This window comes from Adelges cooleyi, unplaced genomic scaffold (genome assembly GCF_023614345.1).
Source record: "Adelges cooleyi isolate 19-005CV unplaced genomic scaffold, UGA_ACOO_1.1 ACOO_flye_CR_arks_rails_tigmint_CR_PRNA_2, whole genome shotgun sequence".
NCBI lineage: Eukaryota > Metazoa > Arthropoda > Insecta > Hemiptera > Adelgidae > Adelges > Adelges cooleyi.
Genome location: NW_026095860.1, coordinates 11,597,619 through 11,621,935, shown reverse-complemented (window position 1 = coordinate 11,621,935; position 24,317 = coordinate 11,597,619). Strand labels below are relative to the sequence as shown.

Genomic DNA, 24,317 nt, shown 5'->3' with positions numbered 1-24,317 from the left:
GGGCAGTCGAGTTCAGTTCAGTGTTGCCTTAACTATCTGCTGGTATACCGTTGGGTTTATTGTAAAGAAAAATGTCTTTAATTTAAGTCATGTAAATTGTTTTAAGTCGTAGGCAGATAACGAGAAAATACGGAGCGTGACGGCATCAGCATTGATATTTTAATGAATTTTGATAATAACATATGGCAAATAAGAGTGCACGATAGTTTGGTTTGACACAGAGTATTGTCGTCTACTACACAAAACATATTAAGACAATTTAGACATAATAATTTTTGCTCTAGACTAAACAAATCATAATTGGTTTTTTCTGTTAACCATTTACGATGGACAAATTTCATGGTCAAGATTTTAATTGCGTCGGTTGTAATATGCATACAACAAAGTACAAGCGATGACTTTTTGTCTCAGGTCGAATATCTTTGGCAAGCTCGACATTGGGAAGACATGACGTGGTTCACTAAGATTAACACCCGTAATGGCTTAAGACTTAAAGATGAATTATGGACTATACCTAACCTGCACCCTGTTTCCAAGTTGAAAATGATCCCTTTGTTAATGGGATACGGTTACGAGAAAAAATTGAATGACTTTCTCTGGATATAACTTGCTCTGTACTTAACATGCCACTCGGCAACCATAAAACATAGTTTTATTAGGTATTTATATTAAATAAAGATTTATAGCCGTTCTTGTTTTGATTGAATTTGAACAATTAAAAATGTTAACAAGTTTATCCAATAAAATAAGATTAGGCCTTTTATTAATTTTATGAATATATAGATTAGTTCACGATGTAGTTTAGAAGAGGTAAATATAGTTGTAGACATTTTACCATAGGTTCCCGAAAAATTGTCATTAAGTTTATTTTAGGATGTTTCTAATAAAATATATTTCATATGATTTCAAATACGAATATGTATATATTTACAAAAGTCTATACACAAAAAACTTAGGATTAAGTTCTATAAAACGTTAGTTCTGTACGTCAAATCAATTATTATACAATATTGTTCAATGTATCGATCAATATTTTTATATTAAAAACAAAATTAATGATTAAAAAATAAAACAAATTAATTTTTTTTTAAATAATTGAAAAATAGTAATAGAAATAGTAAAACAATTTTTGGCTGGTATAATCATTGCAATTGAAATTTTGCACGAATTAAATTTAAAAAAAAATTGCTTTAAAAAAAACCGATATAACTGTCAGTTGACAAAACAAATTAAGTTAACAGTGAAGACACGTGTACAGGTGTTACAATAGAGTAAATTCAATTATTTGTCGTTGGAAAAAATAAGTTTTGAGAATTTACATTTATATTTAAAAGAGCATATTTATATTTTGACTTTTGAATAACGACAATTGAATAATGAAATAAAATATTTAATACAATTTATGTTCCAAGTGTATTGTAAAGAGTAAACATAATATTATTCCATAGTTCATGGTTTTATTAATTTTTGGAACGAAGTTCCTTATCGCGGGTTGGCGAGGGGACCTAGCCGAGAAAAAATGTTACGCGTTACGAAAAAGCGTTATGAAAACTATATGTGGTGCGGTCGAGCGTGATCGGTTCCCAGGAGTGAGTGGTACCGGGTTCAAATTCCTCTCAACACTTTTTCCATTTTTACAACTATTTTTTCAACTTTTATGGTAATTTATACTGCAAGAAGTCTAAAAACTTATAAAATATTTATATTTTATTACTACAGAATACATTTTTACCCTTAAAAGTACTTGATATCTGGATGATAACTTGCACTGGCTCTTTATCTCTCTTCCTTTTTCTCACTATCTACTGAGGTGCTTGAAACAGTGACTCTCTGACAAATAAATTTATGAATATAGTTATTTATTGCATCAGTAATCAAAATTAAAGAGAGGGGTGGGTAGAGAGAATGAGAGCCTGGCACGTTATAATTTTTTCTTATTCCTCACTTCAATTTCATTCTCACGTGTTACTGCTTACAAATTTCTTATTCCTAATTAAAATTCTTTCACCCGTTTTATCACAAGACTTTCGGAACTTAATAAATAATATTATAATATATTTATATTTGTAATAAAGAATAAAATTGTCTTTTCGAAACGTTTAATTTGTCTCTGAACAGTGATCCTACACAATCTACGACAAAATATGGTACAACCATTGATGCTGTTTTTCCAGATATTTGAACAAAATTGAGTCAAAAATATACGTATCATATTTTAGTCATCATAAATCAATAATTTCTATGATATAATGCGAGATTTAGTAATATATAATAATATACATATGATAAAAAGATTTTATAGCAATCACTTTTTATAAATTAATCGAATGCAACCATATGATATCTGAACTTCGTTCCTACCAAGGGTCCCGTGACCCACTCAGTTTTTTTTTCTACACCGACTGTGCATACAAATAACCTATCAAATGTTTTGTCACTACAAGACAGTATAAGAGCAGTAATTGCAGTGTTTTGACATCTTAACACTTATCAAACTGCTGAGCTTATACTTTAGGATGAAAGATAACACAAAATAAACAACCTACCGTTTTTTGATTAGAGGAATTATGGTATTATTAATTACTATACTTATTTTGTATTTGGAAAAGTAGTCCTACTGTACTAGTAGGACGACCTGGCATTGTCTATTATCCAACTTTTTGCGATAAATTTCATAAAATTATATGCTGCAAAACCATTTAGTAGTAATAGCACGTGGAATTTCGAAACGCGCAATTAATTCAGAAAGTTTTTGTGATGACTATCGCGCAGATTGACAGATTGTTCAGCAGAACTGTCATTGGATTTACCGGGAATACTTATCAACTACTTATAGGTACTTAATAACCATTTAGATGTTGCTTCAATAAATATTAAAGATATTTTGTTTATAGTCAGTAATATTTTAACTATCTACTGGTATACCGCGTTGGCGTTGCTGTAAAGTATCATTTCTTAATTTAAATTATAATTATTTTTTTATTTTTATAAACAATATTATCGTTAAAAGTAAATGTAGTCTACATAAGACATTAAATCCCATCATACTTAGCAAATTAAAAAAAATAAACAAGAGTATATCTTTATATCTAAACTAAAACTTCAAAACTGGTTGTTTGGTCAATATGAAAATAACATTAGTACACGTACAAAACGCCTACTAGGCACTAGCGTTTTTTTTTTAATTAAAAAAACAAATTATAATAAGTTAAATAACATTTAAAATAAATATACATATGTTATACTAGGTTTTTTTAAGTTTTAACTATTGCTAAGAGATTGATCACACAGTTAAATTATAATACAATATTATTGTTACTTATTTTACTCATACATAGTTTCAAATATAAGCACATTAAATTCTTGGCGATATAACTATTACACGTTTTAGTAACTTTTGATAAAAACATGTGTCTTAGGCAAATAATAACTGCTTGTCGGTTTGTTTTTGCGCAGAGTATTGTCGTCGACTACACAGCACATAGTACTATGTAATAAATTAAGTCATTTTAGTTTTCTCTATAGACTAGGCAGGTGATATGCGTTTTCGTCAAGCAAAAAATTCAAAGGTATTTGCCATGGATAAATATTACTCCGGTAAGATTTTAACCGTAGTAGTTGTAGTGTGCACACAAAATTGTAGAAACGATAACAAGTACATACAGGTCAACCAGCTTTGGCAAGCTAAACACTGGGAATCGATGTGGTGGTTCACTAGGATTAACACCTACAGGGGCGTGATTTATAAAAATGATTTATGGAACTTACCTAACCTCCGGTTAGCCGCCAAGTTGAAAATAATCCCTTCGTTAATGGGATGCGGTTACGGAAAGATATTGATTGACTTTCTGTGGATATCTTACTGGACAGGAATCGAGTGCGGTGATTTGTCAAAATATTATAAAGAATGTTGGTGCAATTTTGAAGGCAGTTTAAGAAAAGGTGCGTGCGCTTACTACATTCAAATTGTTGCGCACGTACGTACAGATTAGACCGCCGGCTTCGCACCGTCAATCCATTTTACTATATTTTTTTGGACATACATAGTTTTCTCGAGCAACAAGGCCCCAGTGTGAAAAATAGTCTCACAGAAACCGAGGCAGCATTTTTTAACTTACAAATCGAGAACTTTGCCAAGTCCTTGGGCAACATTTGGAACCGTACATGCTATCCAGCACACTCTGTCACCAGTCAAGAGCTTTTACAGGTCGATTATGAAGATCAACGTCGCATACCGGTCCTCTGCGATTTCTATAAAGACAGAATGAATTCTTTCATGGAATACGCGAGAAGACATATTTTATATCTTGGTTTTCGTTACGTGGCGAACACAAATGAAGTTTCTTTCTTTTGCTGTTCGTACACTTAGCCGGCTGCGACTTGGCTAATATCAGTAAATTCAGTAAAAGTGATAAACAGATAAACACGTAAACTTTAACCAGTTTAAAAATTGTAATTAAACGCATCAAATAAGTCATATTATTATGGTATAACGCATTTTACATTTTGTAGTTGTGGTTGGTTTAACCAAATAACAACCTCTAGCCGTTGCTTTGCGCTAAAATACAATTATACTTTTTTAGTACCTATAAAATATGTATTTTTATTTTTTACAAATCGTTATTGGAAAATAGATACTTATTGGATAACTATGGCTAATATAATAAACAATCATTATTATAGTTTTTTTTAAAAGTTTTGTATTAGTTTATCATTGTATCAACTAAATTAATAGCTCGCTAAACAAAGTTTGCCCTTTAGTATATTGTTCTACTGATTTTTTTTTTGATCCTTTGGTCCTTTGTAAAGAATACTCAAGTTTTGAAAAACTGATACTTAAGGATTCGAAACTTTTATTTGAAAGTGATTTTTTCACTATCAGATAGAGGAATTCTTGAAGAACTGTGAATTCTGCGTCCCCACTATGCCTGTTCCCACTGTACTGTTTTTTTTATATTGTAGGTGTGAATCATAAAAACACATTTTGTTTTTTTTAACCTTAGCTTATCGCTTAGTTTGAAATGTATATATTATGTTTTAAAGTAAAATATTCAGTTATTGCATAGGCTATAGCTCTGTTCAAAAATTGTTTACGATTTCTGAAGAACTTGTTATTGTATTTGGGTCACAGCAGATGTTCTTTTAGTGTTTGTTTACAGACTTAAGTCGAGCATTACAAATAAAAGCGAAATAAAGAACTCGTTCTAGGAGTTATAATAAATAAATAGCAACAATAATCCCCAACAAAGGCCTAACCGTGAAAATGGGCTAAGTTCCAGACCCTCTCCAAAAAAAGCCAATCTATCAGAGTAGTGATATCTACGTTGTGGCCAAGTGTATTTTTTCTTTAGTCCATAATATTTGATTCCTTGCACAAGAATGTAGACCGTCGTAAAATACTATGGATTTTTTAGGGTAAATTCTTGCAAACGATTATGAATTTATAATGTAATGTACACTGGTATCACGGCGTGCTCGGGTAAATTCCATTGTTTGGCATAAGTATAACCTTGTCTAAAACATTCCATAAACTCTTGGAACGCGGTGCACGGTATCAGCAATTTCACAACGGGCACGCCATTAACGACAGCGTTTATAGTGCTCTTGTGATACGTCTAAGGAGCTGTGCATGTTTAACTAGTTACCTTCATCAACATTGAATAAACTTGTTCCAGACATAAGATAAACGCCACACTGTTGTTAAACACGGCATTATCATATTAAGTGTAGGCAACGTAAACAAACTTAAAACATAATCCAAACGTTTAACTATTGTGACGAGATAAAATCTAGTAGGTATAACAGCCGTTTTTGTTTTGTTTTTCTAGGATATGAAACTCAACTGGTCGACTTCGCCGGGTCCTCAACTGAAAACCGATACGAGCAGTGAGTATTACAACACTATTATTCAATTTACTTTTATAGTAGCGAGTACCTTTGGCCTTTTAGAACGTCAAAAGTCAAAAACTTAGTGTCGACCGTGGTGGTAATTTATAAACCATCGTGAAAAAGACTATAATAGTTGTTTGACTCCACGTTGATCTCGTTGGCACAGATTGATCGTTTGCTATTAACTACACTAGATTAATAATAACTTTTTGTCAAATTACCTCTTACCGATACTGTGATAAGTAGTATACTGTTTACACGTGTACTGTGGTGTTAACGTGGGCCCCGTTTCTGGTCGTTTATTTATCATAAACAGCTCCGTTTTCGCCAGTATGTTGTTAGAACTGCAACCGTCTAATATAGTATTCGGTCTAAACGGATTTGTGTAGCTCCTTTGTACGTTATGCATTCGGATATATGTATATAATGGAACGTACGAGGTCGCCATCAGAGCGTGTACGTGCAAGACATAATATTCTGATCAAAAGTCAACCCTCGGAATCGATACGATCGGCATTGTATTGGAATTGGGTCGTAAGGCATCAAAATAATAACGTTATAATAATAATAATAATAATATTGTTACTATGCACGCATTGTATATTACATACCTAGTATCGCATTTGAATTTATTCAGTGACTCGTGTTGGGTTTTTAGCGGGCCAAGCGGAAAATCATAGCTTGCACATTGAGGCGTACCACGCTCACAGGCGGAGTTGGGCATTATTTAGTTAACACTGGTCAACGACATCATTTTTGTAACAAAGGAGGTGCTTACTAATTTTGAAATACTTAATTTCAATTTACCTAATTTTGATTCAAGGTGTTTTTCCCCCCAGTAAAGTGCTTTATGTTTGTCGAGTTAAGTGATTCTTGAATAACGTCAAGGAAGTGTAAACATGACCCTGACAACTAACTTTTGTTCTATTTGTGGTGAAATTACTTTTAAAACTAGATTGAAAAATTTTACACCATTAGTAAAAGCATGTATATGAACGTTATTTTGGCTTTCTTGTCGAGAAACAAGACAAAGTGTAGGTTCCTCACATCTGTTGTGTGTTGGAATTCCAATGATGGTGATATGGATGTAACCCACATTCATTACAATAAAACTATTCGTATCCAAATTATTCTAATATCAATTCTATTATACTAAACCATTGTTTCTAACATAATCTGTCAAAAGTTTTCACGCAACACACAAAAAGTGAATTTCTGTTGACCAGTGTAATTGTTATCTAAATAATTTTCGTATTCGAATGAATCATCTTGGATTTGGTCGAATAAAAAATGTCCAACTCTGGTCGCAGGACATGCGGTATGTCCTGTGCGTAGCAAACAAATTAATGTATTGCCAATTAGGTCTATTAATTGCAGATGAGACAATCTACTCTGTTTTGAATTTGGCGACGGCAATTTTTCTATTTTTCGACTCTAAGATCTTTGTAGGCATAATATTATGTTCTTATCTGATTTGAGAAAGTTACACTTTTAATGTTGGGAGTATGTTGCGTCCAATTTAATATGGGAAAATTCCACACACCGTCGTGACCCACCAGCTGTTGTTGCCGATGCTGATAAGCGGCCCGGTGTGTAGTTTATTAGCGGTCTGACGGTGCGGCGGTAATAACCTTCTCCGCGGCGTGTGCCATTTTTTATTGTAATTTTTTTTATCGTTACTACAAACGCCAGTAGGCAATTTGTTTCCTCTTTTATGGAAATCGCGTCTCCGTACACACTTCGAATCCTGATTGCACTCGCGCCTCCATACGCACACCGAATTTGGATTGAACAAGCGCCTCCATACGCGTTCATCGTCGCATCATCACCGTCGTCGGCCAGTTCACCGCCATTACCACCGGTCACGCAAGGTACATGTAGATTTGTCGTTAACTGTATATTTATTTGTATTTATTATTATTAGTTGTCTGGTATTTACCATTTCATGTGAATTTTGAATTATTATAGTTTGTTATACTAAATTACCTCTGGTGACGTTACAACTTTATTTATATACATATATACATAGAATTCTGTCCGCGATTGGTACAAACAGAGTACATTGACCAATATATTATGGTATTGGCAATAATATAATGCGGTTACATAGAACTTTACTGAGATTTTGTTACATCGAATGAGACGAATATGGTAAATGCGTCGATTGTGCTCGGTCGATGTGTAATATTATTAAAACGAGCAGTCGCAGAGGTATTTGACAATAATATACATTTAGAATTCGTTAACCGACACCGTACCGGATCTTATTCGGCGAGGTTAAACTTTTGCCGAAACTTACACACAACGTGAGTGTACTTGAGTATTTTAAACGGTTCGGCGGACGTGCAAAGTGGAAATCCTTTTGTCGGATTCCAAGGTATTATCTCTGTGCAGTATGCAAATGACACCCATAGACGGTGTATGTGTGTGTATTATTATGTACAACATAAGAGCACGCTGTGCGATTAACGGCGGAGTTTGAGTAAAGAAACAAAATGTTTGTCCGAGATAATATAAAATATATTGTAATATTAACATTAACCGCGCAAAAGATAAAACACAACGGATCAGTTCAAAAACCAAACTTATAAAGGACTGCAAGAAGTATTTTTGATTATTTTTTTGATGATTATACACCATTGGTAATAACTACAGTTTGATTAAAATTAACGTTAAAAACCACTTTATTTTTGGAAAATTATTTATATAATTCAGAACACGTTCGTCAAAGAAGATTACTGATCGAACATTGAAAAAGTTTACCTGTGCACGGTGCAACTAACAAAGTTAATATACTGTTTCCAAATGTCTCAACCAAATAAATATTTAATTATTCAAACCTGACAGTTATAGCTGAAAAAGTTATATAATTAGGGAAACCACTGTAGAATATGCGGTTGACTGTGTATATTATAATTTATATTTTTATTTTATGTAACCTTGTACTTTTTTTTTGCCATGTTCAACTTAGTTGATAAAAACGCCTTCAAATATATCTCGACTTTAAAGTATGACACGCTATAACTTTCCCTTAATGTGAATATCGAATTAGTTCGGAGTATATATAGACTTACTTAATAGAAACAAAGAAGTATCATTAACCTTCTGCCGCCCGAGAAGAGAGGAGAGTGGATATTTTTTAATTTTACTTTTTTTTAGACTTAGTTGTTTCACTAAGGCGCGGGGAAACTAAATTGAACCGATCGTATACTTTAACGCTATACGACACATGACATAATTTTTTTTTTAACTCTGTTTGACTCGGAGCTGGCCATTTCGAAAACAACGAGTTTGCCTGCTCTAACGACGTTTACATAGATATTATTTTATACAGTACAATATAGATACCGCCCAGGTTGGGTCAGACCCGCGGTACACGTGGACACACATTGCCCACAAACGAGCGCGGCAAAGTCCATTGTTCGACCCTTAACCCGAGGTTCCTGGCAAACTTTGTCTTTAGCCCATAAGTCACGGGCTAAAAGTTGTTGAGCGGATTCTGCGACTCGACGACGGTTCGTAGCACATCATCGCCGCATAATATCCTTTTGATCGTTGCCGGCCAACGTTATACGTGTGTTATGCCTATTATAATAATAATAATATAATTCATCGTATTCTGGTTTACCAGAAAGTTCAACCCTAACCGGATGACGACAACTCGCTTTGGGGGGGGGGGGGGGTGTATATTATTATTGAACAGGTACACGGAGACGCTGTTTAGCTTTGAACACCGAATGGGCGGACTTTGGCCGATAACCAGCCCGGCTATTATAATATAACAATATAATAGGTACCCATCGTGTACACCACCTGAAACACCCCGCTGCACGACAACTATTATTATTATTATTATACACAATACAAAAAACGCCTCTGCGCTAAAACTTGTCAATACAATACACAATCGACATCCGTTGATGCGGCACAGCAGCTCTTGTCCACTGGTTTTCACTGCCAGTAAAACAATAATATCATAATAATAATAATATCCCATAAAGCATGGCGTTTGATTGTGGGGTCATGGCTATATTATCGAGCTTGAAAGTTTCGCCAAGCACAAAAGTATAATAATTGCGTTGACGCCGCCGCTGCTGCTTTTTATAATTTTCTATTCAATTTCATTAACGGTTCATCGATGCAATTATTATTGTTATTCAAAGAGCGGCCGCGGCGAAAATCTCCGAAGGATAGAACGCATCCCGCGCCCCTCGTTTCGTTGATACCCCATAACAATTAGCAATTAATTAATAATACTCGGCTAAAAAAAAAAAAAACACCACCCTTATACAATATAACACCGCTGTTACTTTGCCACTTTCAAGCTGTTCTATAATATGTAATGTATTTGTAGACACTGGAGAATTTTTATACGTTGTGCAAAATGTATAAAGGACCCGTTTAATTAACGTCGCGCACTCCAAGGTGTGTAATAAACAGCGTGGTTGTGTTTAAAAAACGTTTTGTAACCGCAGTTAAAAATCATCAGACTGTGTTTGAATTAATGGCGTTTCTTTCTCGCCCCCGTCCATATACGTATAAGTTTACTAAAACCAACTAAAAAGTTTTGTAGTACAAAAAATAGTCGTATAAGTAAAAAAGAACACGGTGCACAATTAAAAAGTCCACCGCCGCAGAGAGAGGCAAATATTTTCACGTTTAATGCAATTTTACTACCTTTATTGTAACAATTCTTCAGAAACATTAATTATAGTCACAGTTCTAACGTTCTGACAGTCACTGAATGTGTCAAGCTCATATCAGATAAGAGCCCGTGTTAATACACAAACATCGTAAATATTATATAAAAGAAACAGTTATTATCACACAAATTGTATAATCTTTATTTAATATTTTGTACCAAATCTCAACGAAACATTTAGTATATTTTTAGTTTACTGGCGGGGACAAAATCTCAAAGCTAGCATATTATGTCTCATATTATGCGATATTGTCGTCGGTCGACTGGGGAAAAAAACACCCTCGTCAAGAGTCTTTATTTTGCGTGTCCTCCGGTGAAGTGTATTTGTATACCGTGACGTCAACAACAATAATAATATTTTTAGTAGTAGTACTAGTAGTAGTGAGTATAGTATAAATATATTTATGTATTATACATACCGGCATAATAACGACAATACTATAACAACGATATTAATATTCATTACCGCGCTAAATGCGTTTGGTTAGCAGCTAGTGACGACCATAAAGCGACGGCAAATCCGGTGCATAATAATTTTGTTTGTTCCTATTTACATAATATTATTATTATCCTACCTTTGCCCGTGTACGCTTTACTTGTCTACTTTATGACTGTACACATCGGTTCTCATCAATGCAAATGTACAAATACCTACGTGCGTTGTACGTTTTATTATGGGTAATTAATTTTTAATGCTTCGACGCAGAGCTGAGAACGGGTGTCGTTTTTACAAAATAAAGAAATTTTCGTGGAATTTTTTTTCATATAATATAGCATAATATAACCTATTTTTTTTTTACATGGACGTTACCTTATGTTAGTTGGCTTGATACAAGAATTTTTTCGCGTTACACTTTCACTTTTACGTGATAAGAGATAAACGACAACAGCAAAGTAATGTGATTATTGACAAAAGATAAGAGATAGGTGTTCAGAGGCACATGATCAGTGTACAAGATAAACGATAAGTGATAAGAGAGAAGTAACACGAGATAACATATCCACGATTCAATGGTTTTCAGTGAATTGGAGAAATTAACTATAGATCCTTTTTGACATTTTATGTCTTTACTTTGGCACACAACCGGAAAAATCGACAGTTAAAAAACCTAACGAAAATGTCTGGTGATTTATCTGATAAGATATAAGAGATAAAACGTCTCCTGTGGCTTGTGGTTGTTGACTCGTATGCAAGCTGTTATAAAGGGATGGGGATGGTTTTCAATCACTTTCTTATCACTTATCTCTTATCCCGCTAATTTATTTTTGTGTAGTTCATGGACTCGTGGTCTACAGTGACTTCTACACTTTCGGTTAGGTTCCTACCACGATGCACCGACTCCACACTGTAATGTTTTTCTTTCCTAACGTTTTAAATAATTTATTTTTCAATACAGTACCGACCTAACAGATTACCTAAAAGCTGTTTGGCGCGACAACGGCGAACGTCGAAAAGGTATATGTGTATACCAAATTAACGTGGTCGTAGTCGCCCCACAGCCGTTTTAATTGGCAAACAATTGGCGCCACCACAGCGGCCGACGGGTCTAAGTGAACCGGCGATTTTAATGGTCAATAACGAGGCGAACACTATTGGGTCCTTTCCGAGTGTCTGTCCGCCGACCTTTGTGTACATAATAATAATAATAATAATATGTAAACTTCTAATGAAAATAAAATCGTTTAACCGACGATTTCGGATTTGTTAATTTTTTTTAAAAATTTTTTATTATCGCGATCACGATTATTGTTATTATATTTAATAATATCATAGCTTCAGTTAGTGTTTTGTTACCGAACGAGGGGAAAAACTCATTAAAAATAAAAAAAAAAATATATAATACCGAGAATAATAATTAAAAACTTTCAACAAACTAATTGGATTTTTCGTAGAATTTAATAATTTATAAGTAGTAAAACAAAAAGAGTTTTTGTGGATTGAACGAACCCCCCCCCCCCAAAAAAAAAAAAATTTCCCCAAACCGAGAAACGGGAAAATGTGAGAGAGAATCGGTTAACATAGCGGATTGGACTCGAGACATGAGTAATCAAAAAGAGTAAAGGAATACAATATATAGAGAGCTGGTAGATCCCGGAAAAAGTGGTCAGGTGTTGTAAATAAACCCGTGGAGTTGTGCAAGGTAAATACAGTGAAATAGTATCCGATAGAAAACCGAGGAGAGAAGGGGGATTACCGTGGCCCGGCCAATATCCCACTTGTAATGTGAAAAATATGTTCTAACCGCAATAGTCTTAAAGGAATTATTGTTTTCCTTCGAGGCGTTCAGGTATGAGTATCCTTTAGATAAAATTATATTCTACGCTGTCACACTATTTGTGTAATCGGGCAAATCGTCAAGTAGTTTAGTGCGGTTGTTTTAAAAATTAAATAAAACGCACGACGTTCGTATTATTATAAGAAAAAGGGTATAATTTGTAATTGGTTTTAATAAGTTTTCGTTGTTCTCATAACTGTTGGTCCGTTAATGCTTTGGACACTAATGAGCAAAGATGATTATGAAAATAGCATTTGACAAGGTGTCTCTTATTGTCTTAATCGCGTTCAAATATTGTACAATAATATTTCCGGGGCGGTTGTAATTATTATTAAACACTATTGTGACAGCCGTTTCAAACTTGTAACGCGCAGCTCTCGTTTTGCCAAAACCCACATTGTGTCAGCCACGTTATATTTTATTCAAACGCTGCGACCAAAGCTAAAAAGGAAAAAACATGTAGTTTCAATAGTAAATACAAATTTAATTAAAATATTACAATTACTTAACCAATCCAATGAAATACATCAGGGGAAAAAAACAGTATGTTTATCGTTCAACACATCAGATAAAATAAAACGGTGCTTTTAAACTATTTTATTGCTCCCTGATACAACAGCTATATTCACATATACATGGTATTTCCATCCAAGAGTCTTTTTTTTTTGTTGCTATTATTACTATACTATAACTTTTACCTAGAGAGCACGGTCGGTCGGTCGGTGCGTGCGGTTGGATAACAAAATGTAATTTTAGATAATCATCAAAGACGGCGCTTTTAAGAGGCAATTTAAGCGCATAACCGCCGTCTGCCTATCTCTATAAAAATAGGAACTACCAACGTTTTACTAATAGTTTTGCCATGTTTTTTTTTGTGAAATAAGCAATATCGCCTCCGACGGATACTCGGTTTGCTTTCAAATAGATAATATTTTCATCAAAGGGTTTTACAAAATCAATTTTTTTTCTTATTTATCCATATAAATAATGTATAGTTGGGTAATATAATGTTATAGTATGCTTACACGTTGAATGTAAACTTATCGAGCCGCACACAGGAGCATTTAAACGTTAATATTGTTTTGTTAAAATGGTGTTGTAATAAATTATAACTTTTTATACACTTGTATGTGTATATTATTATTGTTTTTATGAGTTTTAACCAGAATTTCCATAATTTTTCTTGATCCTCTGTACTGCGTTTTAATAGCTAGACAGAGTAAAATGAATATAAGTAGCGTAGTCACAAAGTGTAAACCAAACAATTTTTATAAAAACTTAATTTCCCTCGTGGCGCATAATACAGTTTAAAAACAACCGATTTTATCACCAAAATATTTCTCGCGTTAGAATTTTAAATAGAATAAAGATAACCGAGATGTATATAATATACACCGCCCACTAACCGGAGGGACTATTAATTGACCGGAAAACAACATTGTCTCCCTAAGTGTGTTTATCGGTCGTAACAGCGTTTATAAAATAGATCAAAGGTTGAACTGCAAGTCATGCATCACATTATAATGTTTGAGAACTATGCGTTTTTCTATTAGACCAATGCTGCCATCATGAGATGGTTCTAAGTACTTTTCGAAGATAATTTTGCAAAGAGTGTATTTACAAAGTTATGTCCATTGCTGAATTTGTAATGAGCTAACAACAAAATCGAGTTGACGTGTCACATTGTTAATTCGCCACAGCCCGTAACATATATTATTATATTGTACTACAAAATTTTTTTTATAAACAACATAACATGATCCTGTGGCTTAACAGCGCGTTCTGTAAATCTTATTTTTTCAATATTTAATTTATTCGGCTTTGTTTTCCATATATACACACAATAGCCATTAGGATTATGGGGGTCGAAAACACCCGTTCTCATAAATAACGGTGTCGTGTCTGCGCATTTTATATCACTCATATTACATTAAACTCGGGAAAAAAACCTGTATAAACGCAATAAGCGATATGAATCAATGTCGCGTGGCATTTAACATTGACAGTATTTTTATTTTTTTTAATATTAACAGAAGGGGCGTACAACAATAAGCGGCAGCAAATTACGCGAAAGTCATAATACATCATTCACTTTGCCCTTGTAATAACCACCGGCCAATGATCTATACAATGATTGGTTTATAATATATAGATTACATTCGATGGGTTTCAACAGTACAATTAATTAAACTATATGTATCTACAATAATTGTTTTCTGAAAATAAGTATTTTCTTTGTCTTTTCGCTGTTCTTTCAGTCGTCTATGAGGATTTTTCTGGCAATCATTTTAATCGGCTTAAACAATTACAAGTGCGTCGATAGAATGAATATTCAAAGTATGATTGTTCTATTATTTGTGTAAATTTAGAAAATTTCATATCCATCCGGAGGTGTATCATTTGGCACGTTTGGCTGATTCTGACCGTTTCCTACATATTTTCGTCGAATCTACTTTGATCAACGCTAGTGCTGTTTGCGTGTACTATCATATATATTTTATTCGAGTACTTTGAGCCGTCCAAACATTAATTTGCACACGTTGCGGACCGTACAATCGCGCGAAACTCGGATGAATAATTTTAACGGTTAACACCCGTATCAAACCGGAGGGCGAATTTTAATAATTAATTTTTTCCCCTTTTCCCACCACCGTGCACTCCCTTTGGACCGTGCTTCACAACTATTTGACCGTTTTATAGTGTTTTTCGCAGTCAGTCACTCAAAGCGAATGGCGTTCAAAAAACATCAAACGCTATTCGTTATATACACAAAGCACCGGCACTACTATTGCACAGTCCAATATAATATCATAGTATATGAAGATAGTGTTGTTTAGCTGTGGCCAGTCGGCGATTAAGTAACGGCAGATATATTATCATGCGATACATATACAAACCCGTACAAATATAGATATTATGTGTACATTTAATCTTGTCGGGGAAACTTTATAATATTTTACCCTGTACATAGCGCGGGTGGTACCTACTGTATATATATATACATAGATAAGTTGTTCTGGCCAATTAAAAATTCAAAACGCGCATTCCAAAAACGTTTTTTTCTCCTATCGCTACACTCCTCTCCTATCTATCCCTCTCTCTCTCTGTTTTTTGTATTTTTAATTATTTTCTTGGCACGCGGACGTTTTGAACGACTCTCGGACTGCCGTAGTGTAAACGGGGGACGGCGAAAAACCCTATATATATATATATATATATGTATATATCTATATATATACAAAAGGAGGTCATTAGTATATTGTTGTCGCAGTGTGCCGCCCCCTTGCTGCTCGCTCCCCGGAGGAGGGAGTGTACGGCCCCAAGAAGAGACGGACTCGCAGAACTGTTAGTCACGTGCCCCTTCTTCCCTTGTCTCCCTGCCCGGCCGGGTAATTCTTCGGGACCCAATTAACTAATTACACGGACGTTTCCCGTTACGCGGACCAAAAGTTTCGGCCAATGAAATCCGCGGCGAATCTATCCGGACATGCACGCACGTCGTACAATAATTGCGTTGACCGGAAGTTATGTGGCAGAAAATGGATTAAATCGAACACCGTGTCCGGGGACGGGCACGGCACGTCCTGGGCACCGCCGTGGATGTTGACATAAGAAAGTGGAAAACTAAGTTTTCGTTGCGGCACGGTGCAGGATAAGACCTGGTTAGATATCCCTGGTATAATGAAATTGGTCTGTTCGTTTGCTGTGACTTGACTAAGATGTTACATTTCCCCTTTACCTATTTTAGTGGCATATTATGCCAGACACAAAAACGTATTTCAAACCAAGTACCTAACGAGGACGGATATGGCGAAATAATAACAACGATAAGTAGAACTTAAACATCTCTCATACGCAGACCAAATGCCGTGAGGTATATAATATTATTGTAATAATAATGTACGCGCAAAGGGTTTGATATGAAGAAAAAACAACACAGTACCAACGTGTGCCAGGTTTTATGTTTTTGCGAATAAAGTTTATTTTATTACCTTTGTTTCGTTATGTTGTACTACGCTTTCAAGTGGGTAATGCAATTGATAAAGTAAACAATGTGCTGCTGCGTTTATAATTTGATATGGCATTTACCCGAAGGCTAACAAAAAAAAAGTTTAATTGAATATAATTTTTTATTAAAACGTATAAAGCGAATATTAACTCCGCAGTTAAATTAATCAGAAACGCGCGCGTTTAGTATCGCTATTATGTTATCATGCGCTGCAATTAAAAATACATTAAAACCGTGAAAAAAGAGAAAAAACTTTTTCGTAGATATTAAAACGTATATTGTGCGCGTTCTGCAAACGTCTGTCTCAGATCCCGATATGTAATTAAAAAAATAAAATAAAATAGATTGTCATCAACGTAAAGAAAAATAAATTTTATTTTATTGAAAACGTTATATCATTAGGTATATACATATAGTGTATTAATAATATACATGTGATGTAAAATGTCAAACTTTTATTAAAACAGTTACACCAGCGGTTTACATCTTATTATGTGATATTAAAACATATTTTACACGAGTAGATATAATAATATTTTTACAGTATTAATTTCACGCACAAAGTTTGAGCGAAAAAATTTAATATAAAATTATTATGTATCAAAAGTTTTAATTACCCAAGGGGAAGTTTTACAGGTGTTTTGGGCGTACAAAAAAAAAACGAAAGAGAAACTCCAATTTAGATATTTTCTTGTAAGCTTGTTTTTTTTTCAACTGTGACCTATAATATTTTAATTTGGCATCACACTACCACGGACAAGTATAGTAAAATGTACACTATTGCGTATGCGTCTGACATGGTCTGTTGTCGACTTGGAGATAGACTTTGCACACACTCGGTCGACAACCACCTGTTATCCCAGACCAACAATTGCATCGCACTGCGAGGCTTACTATATTATAATATAGTAGCTTGATCAGCTACCATTTTCACTATTTCCGGGAGAACTGCGGTGTATGTGTAATTGTATCCTATGCCCGCCGTGGACCGTGGTCAACGGTTATTTTTGTAGGTAATCGAGTGACAAGACTGTGTTGTCTGTGTGCGGACAGTTTCGAACAGCGTGCGGTTAGGTTACTAAACATACACGGATCGGTTTATCCAGGAATAATGGAGTTTGCACACTACAAAGCACAACACACACACACATGTCGTTTGATGTAGCAACAGTATAGCAGCACTATACTATACTTATAACAAACCGTGTACAAACGTTATGGTACAACGTGCCCGGTTGGCTGCGGCAAGCTAATAGCCAATAGGGCTATCTAATTGGAATTTGACGGAAGTCAATGGGTGGACCACTTGATAATTATGGACAGTGTCGTATGCCAGGAACTCTGTAAAAAAAAAACGATTCCTTTAACGAATGAAAAACACCAATGGGGAAGGACGCCATCGTTCACTCCTGAGCACCCCGTCGCTAAAGGGGAATAGGGTTGTTACATATAGAAGAGACGTCCTTATGGCTGGCACGGTAAACGCCGAACGTTTGTTTTTCTATTAGCGACGACGTGAACGACCTTTCGTGTTGCTTCTTTCCCTGTGCACTTTGCACGTTTCTTCGCACTTGCGACGAGGCCTTTAAGCAGCGCTGTTGCACCGTGTCAACGGGGTACACAGGCATTCGCTACTAGGTATATATAATATATATACACCGTCCGTATGTTTGGAAAAATAATATGAAAACGCGCAGCGCAAATATTGTTTTAACGGCCGGAGTATACTCGGGGATATATTATTAGCGTTAGAAAAACAGCCTTTGGCCGCAAAGGCGACTGTAACGAATATGTTTTATAATTGTACTTCATTTGTAGCGGATGATATGGCCGCGGGTAGCAAATCGGAGTAGCGGTTTTCTGGTCGGTTCTTTGATGCCTATATCTCTCTATATATGTATATATATATATATGTATGTATGTGTGTAAAACATTAAAGGCAGAAAATTCTATATACACCGGCCGTCTTAACAGTATTTACGTTATTATAATTATTATTTTTATCTCGTTATTGTGTGTAGAGTTAGATTTTTAAATTAACATGACTTACCCACGGGCGCCACTATGGCGTACATGGCTGCACTCCCAGTATTTTTCTTCTTTTTTTTTGATAATCTATTATGTTATTATATCTTACGTAATATTTTCCCGTAACCCGCGGGCACATCAAAAGACAAGAGAAAAACGGCAGAAAACCAATTATTCGCTTTCCGTTTGCCTTTGTACACCAGTACAAGTCACCGCAAGAAGCACGTTTTGTTGTTCCGGAAATTTCGCTAAATAACTAAAAAGTAATCAAAAGACCGTGGACGACTCGCCTGAACGCCAAAGCAATTATTTGGTTGTTCCGGTGCGGCGCGGCGGTAAGACATTACATCATTATTTTTGGAAATTGTTGTTCGTTTCATCCTCGAGACGGTGCAAAATCATTTATTCATTCGACCTACATTCACAGTGTCTCCCAGTCGATTGTAGTCGAGTGATTAGCTATACACACGTTTGAGTTAGTCACAGCGGATCAACTTTACTCGCCTTGTCCTAGTTACCGCACGTGGAGTTATCGCTTACCTTTCGTAAGTAAGTTTCAGACATGCGGTCAGTGCTAAAGTCTCCCGGCGGATTATATCAAACGGAATAATAGCTGTTATGTCCCCTCGAGTTGTGCAAAAAGTTTCAAAGGATACGGACAAGGACGCACTCGACCACCGTTATCTGTTTTGGTAAACTGTGTTTCGACAAAGCCAGACAAGATTGCAGCCAGTTTAGGACACCAAAATTGTATAACTATACAATGGTTGTGATAATTTTACCTCTCGTTCCGCAGTTGCATCTGTGAGTCAAGCGGAATTCCTATTATGGCGACTTACGTATAGAAAACTTCAAGACCTCCAAGTAATATTCGCGATAGTCACGACATTCCTTGCGCTGTTTCAAAAGTCTGAGCATTTTTTCGGGGGGAAACTTTTTGTATTATCGGTATTGTCACCGCAGCAGCTTAGGTACGTGCATTCTGAAAAGAAGCCATAACCTATTCTTGAGATTTTTGCATTATCAACCGAACAGCGGTCGTCCGGATCTTTTATTGAATCGTTTAATTTTCTTAACCTTTCCGCAGTGTATGGTGTACTATGTTGTATTGTATTGTTAAGATATTTCGAAGAAAATCCCTCCTGGTATTTGTATTGTACTCCGGAAGTTTTATGAAACGATAGAGAGAAGTAAAAAAAAAACATAATTGAAATATCTCGCGTTCGCCTTAAAAAAAAAACACTATTTACAAAGGAAGAGTTATTAACGTCGTACCGGCTATAAGCAGGGCGGACCGGGGTCGTCCATAACTTTAAGCATGCTTTGAACTGCGCTTATATTACTTGCCGAGCGCAAAAAGAAGTTTTGCCGATGCCAAAATGAACACAGCCCGAACGTCCACTTTATGAGAATTATACAGGCTACTACAAAGGCGACCCTTCAAATAAGAATAGGCAGGTGTATTGCCTTGGCTTTTGTGGTGTCTTTGCATGTCATCGAACAATGTCTTTTGGCGCGCGCACAATACATGTAGTTTAGATTTTCCCAGCTAGTAATAACCCATTACACGTGCCGGTCTCGACATTGTGCGATTTTTTCTATTTTTCTAATATCGCAGCAGCACACCCTAATTTGGCCATCGACGACTTAAGTCCGCACATCCCCCGGACCAGCTGGATGTCACGTCCTTAAACCGGACGTCCGTCAAAATCGTCCATAAATCCTCGGACCACCGCGTTTCTTTTCTCCGAATCTCTGCGGGCCGCCAAATAACTTTCTCTCGTAAGACACACTAGGATTAAACTTTGCCTAACTTCGGTCGGGTGCGAGCTTTGGCCAATAAACCGTCAACAGTGTATTATTATATTACACGTCACAATAACTTTGCACCGGCTAGGTACATTATAACTGTAAACAATTTTGATTGTTACATCCCACAGTGTATTTTAATTAGCTCGGTGGAGAAACAATGCTATTATTATGATCCCTGTTTCGCTGGATACTGTACAGTATGAATGAAATAACCGCGAGTCAGTTATTCAATCAAATTACATAACTCTTTAAATGCGTAATCGGCCCAAGATTTTACGTCATCCCGGTGTAAGTACGCCCTCGGCAAAGAGGGTAATAATTTAGTAACAGACACACGACACGCTCTTGAACACGGTAGTGTCGGCGGCGTACCCACGTCAAAGCGCGTTCGAATAATATGTAAACACCGTCTTATATTATGTGTGTAGGTACACACTACATGGGGAAAAAAAGAACGGCGTTTGCCCGCGGGTGCTCAGGTAGGTACCTAAAGATACCTAATTTACATTCCTACCCCTCCCCCCCCGTGTAAAACGAAGGAAAAACATCGTGTGAAACGATGTTTTATTAATAATTAAACATCATTTCGCCCAGACCCTTTGGGTTTTGTGTGCCAGAAACTAGTACCGGAAAATCTTAACTTTACTCCGATGATGCTGCCGGCACATTGTCAGGAAATTTAAATAATATCCCGCACCGCACTCTCCCCCCTCGTCGTATTACTGCGCTATATGTATATGCTTTGTTCAAACTTTGCGTGCAGTCGAGTGCCGTGGCGCCCGAGTTAAGTCACGTTAACGTGTATATTGCTTCCCTTTCAATTTCCTATACGCCCTATACGTCTTATCTTCGTGACCCTTCCGCCACCGCCGCCACAAACTTTAATACGACAAAGCAACACACACACATCAAACCGTAATAATGTGCGAGCACACATATACATATAATAATACTTTATAATAATATATAGTCGTGCACCGCGTGATCTTTGTGCATTGCTATAATATTATACTGATTCGAATCGCCTAACTGGAATGTACTACTGATGGTTTCTACTTGATTGAATAAAATATACTTGCAAAGTTAGATTTATAACGACAGTGCAAGACTGGCTTACCACCAGCACAATTGGCTCCCCTCGTGTCAACACGAGTAATTCTCTGTTTAAGCTCACAAACTTAACGCAAATCTGTCGGTACATTATTTACATTTTTGCATTAACAACAATGTGGTTTGATTGGTCGTTTATACTATGTGTCTATCTGAAAGTTTAACCGGCCAAATTAGAACACGTTGACTCATTTTTGTACAAAATTAAAAAAAAAAAGACACCTCTTTTAGTAAAAGAAAAACAGACGGATTTCCATTTAATTTTAAGACTGAAAATGGTAAAACGAGTCTGGGCAGCCATTAAACTGGATAGGTGGTAATTAATTTTGAAGTGATAAAATGTTCAAAGAAAAATTTTCAAAACGAATCGGAGGGTATAATTTCAGAAAATTATGCATGCACGGAGTAAAATATTTTTCTAACATAATTTGCAGATAAACTATTCTTGGAAGGAATATCACAATTTTACGTGTGCATAATAACATAATCACATCCATATTAGTAATCGCCTAAACTTTCATACCATCTATTTTTTATAGCTGATTTTAATGTAACATAATATATATTATTACCTACACTATTTTTTAATGATATTATGGTTGTAATATTTGTAAATTGTTTAAAAATGTCAAAATGTAATCAAAATTATTGAAATGATATTAATTGTTATTGTTTACAATGCGAATGGTGCACTGCAAATACTTTCTACGGAGAAGGAAATTAACAGAAATTGGTGTAATTAATAATGTACCAGCATACGAATTCCGGCGATTGCTCGGCACAAAATACCCCAGCTGTCAAGTTTGTATCCGTTTTAGGTGGTGGTTTATGATTTATAATAATAATATGCTTATACACGGTGAATTTCTAAGAATGAGTTTACCGGGAGATGCCGGCGTGGAACGAAAAGTCGATAAATATTTAAAATAATTTGCCTAAGTACAAGCCGCGCTTGGTAGGACGGTTTGTTTGATCATTTTCGAGTATTGAATAACGTGGGCGCTGCTGTAGCTAATGGAATAGATGGGTAGTGATTTCGAAACTAGGATTGTTTAACCGTTGACCCCAAAACTACCAAAGTGTATTACCTTTACCGCACGTCCCTTCGCGAGTTTCCAAAAGCCGTTTCCCTAATTATTATTCCTCCTTAGGTGATCCCCGACTGGTTTAATAATTGATCAGGTTCGACGCGGTTAACGAACATTAGATATCCGGTATGGCTGGTACGCGAACCGAGGCGGAACACTACCGCCGAAACCGCCATGCCGACCGCCGACGTTGAGACCTATGTAAGACGCCTAATGACTGAGCGCCCGTTTCTATCCGGTATTCGCCAAGTACAGTGTATACTCCTTTACAACAGGGCACACAAAGCGAAATGCCTGCATAATGCGGTACAGCGCACACACGGCCTGAAGGCACGTGTATTTTATGAGGGCCTTGCCCGGTCTCGCCGCTCTCTTTGTCAAAATAGTTACACACAAAGTTATCGAGCCCCAGTGATCTCCGAAACGACCGTCTTCAAAATTCACTATCGTCGGTCAACACCAATTCGTTCCTTTAAACAAATACCTCGGCGTTTTTGCAGGTTTTCGGTCATAGGTTCACGGGAGGTCTTAATTGAAATTATTCATAATAATATGAATAATTGATGTAAAACATTCTTGTTATCCACACTAGTGTTAGACAAGAATTTACAAAAAAAGGATATTGTTATGCGAGCGCAGGATGACACTAGCACAAATACATCCGTTCTATGCACACACACCTATCTGCCATGAAGAAATTGGCTATTCAATTACAAGTTGAATTCCTCAAAACAAAAATTGTTCTGCTATACAGTATGAGCTCAGCCGTTTGATAAATGTTAAGAAGTCAATAAATACAAACTGAAATTACTATTATTTTACTGTTTTGTAGGGACAGAACATATTAAGGTAAGTTATTTTTTGAGCACACACGTAGAAAAATATGACGTGTTTACTTCTTACACTTGGAACATAAATTATATTAAATATTTAATTTAGTTATTCAAATGTCATTGTTTAATAGTCAAAACTTCCAAATGTAAATTCTCAAAACATATTTTTTCCAACGACAAACTGAATTTACTCTGTTGTAACACCTGTACACGTGTCTTCGCTGTTCACTTAATTTGTGTCGATTTACAGTCATAATAAGTTTTTTCAGCAAGTAATTGCAGACATATTTAATTTAGAAAAAAAGTTATATTTAAGTCATTAAAATAATTTGAATTTTACTGATTACCAGTCAAAAAATTATTTTACCTTTACTATTAGGTATTGTTTTTCCATATTTTTTAAAATAATTAATTTCTTTTATTTTTAACCATTAATTTTGTTTTGCATATAATAATTGGTTGATACATTGAACACTATATAATTTATTTTATATACAGAACTAACGTTTTTTTGTAACTTCAATGCAAAATCTCCATATTTATATTCACCTCTTCTAAACTATTACAAAC

General features: G+C 35.5%; 1 protein-coding gene across 3 annotated transcripts in view; it reads left to right on the top strand.

Moving 5' to 3' along the window:
- The window catches only part of LOC126833283 (nucleolysin TIAR-like), a 197,786-nt gene that overhangs the window by 80,613 nt on the left and 92,856 nt on the right, over nt 1–24,317 (top strand). For 2 of the 3 annotated variants that reach the window (XM_050564527.1, XM_050564526.1), the window contains exon 2: nt 5,829–5,886. In XM_050564527.1, the coding sequence (XP_050420484.1) occupies nt 5,829–5,886 (58 nt within the window). Of the gene's footprint in view, nt 1–3,535; nt 3,598–5,828; nt 5,887–24,317 lie in introns of those variants that run through there. The other variant, XM_050564529.1, reaches the window with a different exon arrangement.